The 6,748-nt window shown below is 37.5% G+C and overlaps 1 protein-coding gene across 1 annotated transcript in view; it reads right to left on the reverse strand.

Moving 5' to 3' along the window:
* Nucleotides 1–4,971: 4,971 nt before the first annotated feature.
* The window catches only part of mfn1b (mitofusin 1b), an 11,502-nt gene continuing 9,725 nt past the window's right edge, over nucleotides 4,972–6,748 (reverse strand). The window contains exons 17-18 of the mRNA XM_019880262.1: nucleotides 6,635–6,748; nucleotides 4,972–5,404 (exon numbers count right to left, since the gene is read on the reverse strand). The exon at nucleotides 6,635–6,748 is cut by the window's right edge and continues 21 nt beyond it. Of these exons, the coding sequence (XP_019735821.1) occupies nucleotides 5,335–5,404; nucleotides 6,635–6,748 (184 nt within the window). The 3' untranslated portion in view covers nucleotides 4,972–5,334. The remainder of the gene's footprint in view (nucleotides 5,405–6,634) is intronic.

Below are 6,748 nucleotides of genomic sequence, written 5' to 3' on the forward strand. Positions count from 1 at the left end.
TGTAAAGGTGTGTGCGTGTGTGTATATATGCATCATGTATGCATATATATAATGTTTATAATTTTCATTTCCAATATTTTTTTTTCTTAATCACTTTAGGCTTTCGTGTTTTCTTTCTACTTATTGCCATTATGACACAGCCGCATGGCATCAAACTCTCGGCCTGTGCTCCGGGCAAAAGCGCTCCCCAGAAAACACGATAATCAGTGACATTGGGCATCGCAAGTGTCCCTGCAAATGTCCGATGATATTTAGTGGAAGAGGAACTCTGGCATTCATCAGCACAGGAAGGAGATTGCCGCGCATGTTTAGAGGGAGTTTGCCAGCTAGTCAATGGAGAGCTGAGGTGGATCCGTAAGACTCCAAATGTGCCACAACAAACCAAGTGACGTCGATCGCTTCTCATTAATCACACTGTACATGTCAAGTACAGTAAATTTACTGTACGGACTAGTGAGTGATGATGCAAAAATAAAAATTAAAATGGAGCAAAAGTAATTTGTTAGTACTGTAGAGACAAATTGGCTCCAGCACAGCTGAAAACAGAAGAGTGTCCAGTAAAAAGCAAAATGCCAATCAGTTGTCTTCACAAATGGCTAATAATTTCCCTCAGCACCCCTCATGATCTCTCCCATCACAACAGTGTACCACGGCACACTGGCTGGGATTCACCGTCCCGGTACTGCACCGCAAGAGAAAGCAATTTGTCACAGAGCTGTGAGAGAATTCGCTGCACCAAATTCCTACCCTCTCCCCACCTTCCAAAAAAATGGTTCCACTTCGAGCATTCTTTCTGCCAATTTAAATGGAATTGTAGGCCATTTTGGGCTCGGTTTGAGAAAGCCTGCCACGTGAAATGGTGCTTTTGCCACTCAAGTCCACACCAACCGACATCCGAGAAAAGTTAGGCTGTGTTTGGGGAAAGCTCTGCCTGTGGAGCACACAAGTGATGTGGACCACCACCTACAAGGACTGCAGTGACTCTTGGACTTTTTCAAAGAAAACAAATGAAGGAATATCAAGTCCCAGTGTGAACTGCAAGGACCTGAAGTAAGGTGCCACTCGCCCCCCCCCCCCCCCCCCCCCCCCAAAAAAAAACAAGTCTAGGAACATTTTCTGTATTTTATGTTGAGTTTCTGAACCCATTTTTTGTGAACTGTTAATACTGCTCGTGGACATCGTGTCAAAGAGAAATGCTAGGGAATGCACTCACAAACTGGAGTTCAACAACTGAGCACATACAACTTCACTTCCAACAGGGTTGGGGAACCTCTCTGCTATAGTATATATAATAATTGTCACGATAACAGAATTTCATCATAAATTATCATTGGTATGACACTCACAGCACTATGATTGGAAGGAGGTTCCCCACCCGTGATTTACACACAACCTTGCCCCCTTTTTGCTTCTTCAGTGGCTCGTCCCAAGCAGAGCTTCTCAACTGGTCTCCCCCAGTTTTTATATGGCCATTAAGTCACCACCCACTTTTATACTTACCGAACCCAGGACATATAGCCATCCACCACACCCCCTCCACCCCAAGTCAATTTGGGAAAAAAAAAATCTCACAGCACACCAACGCATGAAAAAAAGTCACAAAAAGTATACGGTGTATATACACACTGAAATAATTATGCCATCTCAATTTTTTCCCAAATGCTCAGAGTGAAATCTTGTAGTTAAAGTTAAATGAGGCCACACTTATAAAATATAAAAGCTGCGCACATTACATTGAGCCACGCTTGACCGGAGTGTTGTCAATTTTTAAATTAATGTACAAAAATCCCCTCCGTCATTTATCTTGCCTCCAATCCAGAGCGCTGATGAATTTAACATGCTTAATGCATATACCTGTATGAATTTTATATAAATATCTATCTTATCAATGTAGTTTTTCAACCACTAGTTGAGAAGCACTGCAGTCTTAAAAAAAAACAAGCTTAACATTGAGTTGTTGGACCTATCATGTGTCATCTCAGGTGCCTGTGTCCAAACATTGGACACTTTCTGCCTTACATCCGCCTCCACCATCACCACAAATCAAAGTCTTGAATAGAGGCACTTGTACCTTTCCACTGGCCCACTTGAAGCACACGGTTACACTCGTGAACACTAAGGCGCACTTGTAGTCAACAAACACGAGCCTGTGTATAATTAATTCGACTTCAAATTTTTGGTACAATATTCAGCTTTACACTTTGTGACAATTCATTAAGGTTCAGTCAATGAACATACAAGGATTCTATAGCCACCGTGTGTGTGTGTGTGTGTGTGTGTGTGTGTGTGTGTGTGTGTGTGTGTGTGTGTGTGTGTGTGTGTGTGTGTGTGTGTGTGTGTGCGTGCGCGCATTAATGCAATGGTTCTCAAACTTTATTTCACTATCACCTAAAATAAAGCGTAGTTGGTAATCAGGTTTTGTTCCTAAAAAGTATTTAAATTTTAAGTACAACTGAGTCCTGTGTATGAAATGTGCAACATCAATAAAGCTGCCTTGTCTTGTAGTTGGGCAGTGACTCACGTCTGCTACGTTTTGAGGATCACTGCATTTTTATTGTGTTGGAATAGAATATGAACTTAATAGTTATCTTGGGAATCTCTGAGGTGTTGAATGTGATGTGTGAGTGCGTATGTGTATGTATGCGCTTAACTTGTTGATTGATTAATTTTGTGCCAATGTCATTCATGGACCTTGAGCTGTGCCAATTGCTGCAGGATGCTAACTTGCAACGGTTTAAAGCAGTGTTTCCCAACCTTGATTGAGCCAAGGACATATTTTACATGAGAAAAAATGTAAAAAGTGGACATGCAGATTCAATTCACCTTCTGCCATTTAGTGGAAGTTTAGTTATTCTGCCTGCCGTGCGTGGTACAGTACGTCAGTAGCCTAGATAGTTTTGCAAAGATGCATTTCAACAGTGTGCATCTTTATTTTATTTATTTTTTTGCGAACTTGCGACACACTGGTTGGGAATCACTGGTTTAAAACGTTTTTTGGGGGAAACACGGTATGTTACTGCTGTTAGCTTGTAGCCAGTTAGCCAGTTTTGTTTAGCACAAAACAGCCTTTCACCCCTGCGCCTCTAAAGCTAACAAATGAATGTCTCACAGTGAAACCTTAACAATTGCTGAAGTTGTTCCCATTTCAAAATCATTTGTTTTAATAAAACCAAAATTAAAATTACTCATTTAAAAAACATGTAACCGAGAGAACAAGAAGAGCTGCTTCTTGCTAATCATAAGCCTTCAGACCTTTTCTGACCTCACAATTCGTTCCATTACCTGCTCTATGGTTATCAAATGTACTTGTTTTGGTAGCACTTTGTGGGCATTGGACTTTGGAGGTAAATTGTTTAATTTTGGTTTTTAATGAGTGACAATTTCTTTCCTGGCACAGCTCGCTAGCTAACCTAACCAGCTAATTTACGGTGATGGCGACAACACCATGAAAATATTCAGGAGCTTAAAATGTTTCTCAGTTAATTTCTTTTCCAGCTTTACTTTCACCTTGGACTTTGACTTGAATGAAATTGGACTTTCTGAGCAACGCACCAAATGTAAATGGGCTCATTTGTTCCGTTTCCAGTGATGATTTAGCAAGCTGACTGCCATTCGAGTAAACTGCTTGTACTCATGAAAAGTCAATAACAAAAGGTGCTTGGTTTGATTTAATTTCATACTTTTGTATGTTCTCTGTGTTTCAGTACAGATTTTGCTTATGAAGCTGTTGCAACAGCTTTTTTGGGTGGGATGGGAGTACCACAGCCTAAACAACAATACTGTAGTTTTCTACGTGGACACGTGTCAACCTCAGTGCCAACATAAAATAGAACGTTCGAGTTATTCAACATGACAAACGCATGCAGACAGTGCCATTACCCGCTACACCCATGGCCACCGTACTATCACGAACAATGCACTGCCTTTTTGATTCTACGTTGCTTTGTTATCTCCTGTCTATTGTTTCCTGTTCTAAGCCAGTAATGACCAGGGACTTGGTGCCATGATCATTCTCTTACAGTGCTAGTGTGTGAAATAATTACAAATAGAATAATTTTTATAGTCTTTTTCACACCAGATCTTTTTTTTTTGTATTTGTACAGTGGCTTGGTGATACTGATATGTTGCCATGAGTTATTGTCATCAATAATAATAATTAAAAAAAGCTTTTGACAAAGAATTTAATACTTGGGATTTTTGACTGATAGTGTGACTTGTGGCAGAATATGGCTGCAGCATTGTGATGAGAGGCAGCAGGGAAATGTACCAAAAAAGTGTGAAGTGGATGAGAGTGAGTTAAAGCTTGAAATCACAAAAAAACACAAGCAAGTTGTGCATGCAGGTGACTTGAACAGTTCGAGTTTTGTATCATAAAATTGTGACAAAAATCTGAAGATTAAGTTCTGTGGAAATAAGTGTAGATTTTTTTTCCAGTAACTTTAATATATTACAATACTATATAATGCTATTTTTATTTTTAAAAAGTACAACATTTTGAGGGGATTTTGGCGGAGTGGAATGGATTAATTACATTTCCATTCATTCAAATGGCTTAAGTCAATTGATATGAGTGATTTCAATGTACATGTTTTTTTTTCAAACTTTCAATTGCAAGAAAATAGTAACTTGTAGTGACTTTTTTCAAACTTTCAATTTCCACAAACTATAGTACTGTAGTTCCTGAAATAGTGTCAGTGCTCCTATTCGTGCATAATCCACTTGACCAAATGCCATACTCTAGCCTAGGCATCATAATCACACAAGTACTGAGCAGATGTGGCATCGATAAAGTTGAAGTTTAGGTTTGGAGTTTATACACAAAGCGCTATGTGCCAAGGAGCATTCAGGAGTGGGAAATATAAAATGGCACTCAGTGCAGTTGCCTAAATAAGCAACTCTTGGTCAACCTTTCGAGGAAATAGCTTTCATCAAGTGATGTATTTATACAATAAATGTGAACTAGATCACCAATATCTTTCATATTAAATGTATTTATTTTTTTTCTTGCTAAAACGCATGTACAGTCTGACAGACACAAAGAGAATTGGTTTCACAAAAGTTTGTCAAAAAAAGGCATATTCACAGTTTGTAGCACATTAGTGTACAATAATAGCACCCCATTAGTTAGTTGGTTAGTTCGTATTCTTTTTTTAATACTACCGTTAGACATGGAGTGGACAAGTTCAGACTTAAACAATAATAAAAATCAATTTATAATGCAAAACAGACAACAGAATCATATATAACCTTTATGGTTGTAAAGATTTGGAAAAATGCTTTTCTTGATGGATTGTTTGTGCCTTTCAGTGGAAAAAAAGGTTGAGAGGATTGACTTCACTGTTGAGGCTGCAGGTACTGCTTCGTAAATGACTCCAACTGTTTCTCCAGCTCACTGGCTTTGTGCCTGAAGTCCACACACACAACAGATGAGCGAGAGAAAAATGTCATCGAACTATAAGAATCAAGTTGGAAGAAAAGGTTTTTGAATTTGAATGAGAATAAGGCCATGGTATGAAGACAAAATGTAATGAGAAAAAAAAACATTTTTTGAGAACAAAGAAGTGAAGTCCTAATTTTACAAAAATGCAATTGTATAGTAATAAGGTATAAAGTTGCAATACTTGAATAGTAAAGTTTTATGGAAAATGTATGGTGATCAAAGAGTTAAGATATTACAAGCAAAAAGATTAAATTAGATGAAAAGATAATTTTACAATTATTTTAAGATAAAAGTATAAAAAGTAAAGCTATGATGAAAAATAAAAGGAAGTTGAAATTTACAAGAAAACGTCACTAAATTGTAAAAGTCCAAATTTACCTCATGACAAGAAAAATGTAGTACTATGACAAGAACCCAGTTTTCAAAGAAGGAAATTGTAATAAGAGAATTCGTAAAAAGTATTTTTTTTAATTTAATTTTTTTAAGGGTTAAAATGAATTTTAAAAAATCTTGGGAATGCTACCAAAAAGAAAAAAAAATTTAAGCCTTAATTTCGCAAGACTTCAAATATCCACTGCTTATTGAATTATAACTCAGGCTCCACTGATTAATTGACAGGCTGATTTTTGTTTTGTTGATTAGACAATTAAAAAAAATTATTAGACATTAACAAATTACAACATAAGACAAAGATAATGATATATGAAATTCACGCATTCTCCCCCCAAAAATCATCTATTTTTCTCTCTGCTGTAATGACGAATATGTAAGGATATAGTACTGAAAAAACGACAAAGGGACCAAACCAAATGTTATTTTAATCATTATGTATTTTAAATTAATTGGCTCATTAATTATTGGAATTTTATCCTGCCAAATATTAGAAATGCATGGGCCTGAAAAAGATCCACATTTGCCAGGCCCCACTTATATACCTACCACAACACCAATGCTAGTTTTGTTAACCATCTGTAGCATTTTGCATTGTGTGTTAACATTAAGCTTTTCGTGAGGCAAAGTTTGATGGTTTGGTTAAATGCACAATGTCTAATTCTCTTTATTTAATGTTTAGTTTTACAGTAAAACAGCTTGAACCCTCTTTGTTCTCCTTATATTGTGACTTTTTTTTCTTGTAAGGATCCAATTTTACTGTTTTAAGTTAATATATTAAATTACATATAGTCACAGATTTACCGCAGGCTCTTGGAGCGCCTCTGGACGCTCTCCAGCTCATCAATGTTGGCGCTCAGCCGGCGGATTTCTGCCTCGAGCTCCTCCTGAGTCTGCTCCACCTCATGACATAGGCGA

This window comes from Hippocampus comes, unplaced genomic scaffold (genome assembly GCF_001891065.2).
Source record: "Hippocampus comes isolate QL1 unplaced genomic scaffold, H_comes_QL1_v1.1 scaffold151, whole genome shotgun sequence".
Lineage (NCBI taxonomy): Eukaryota > Metazoa > Chordata > Actinopteri > Syngnathiformes > Syngnathidae > Hippocampus > Hippocampus comes.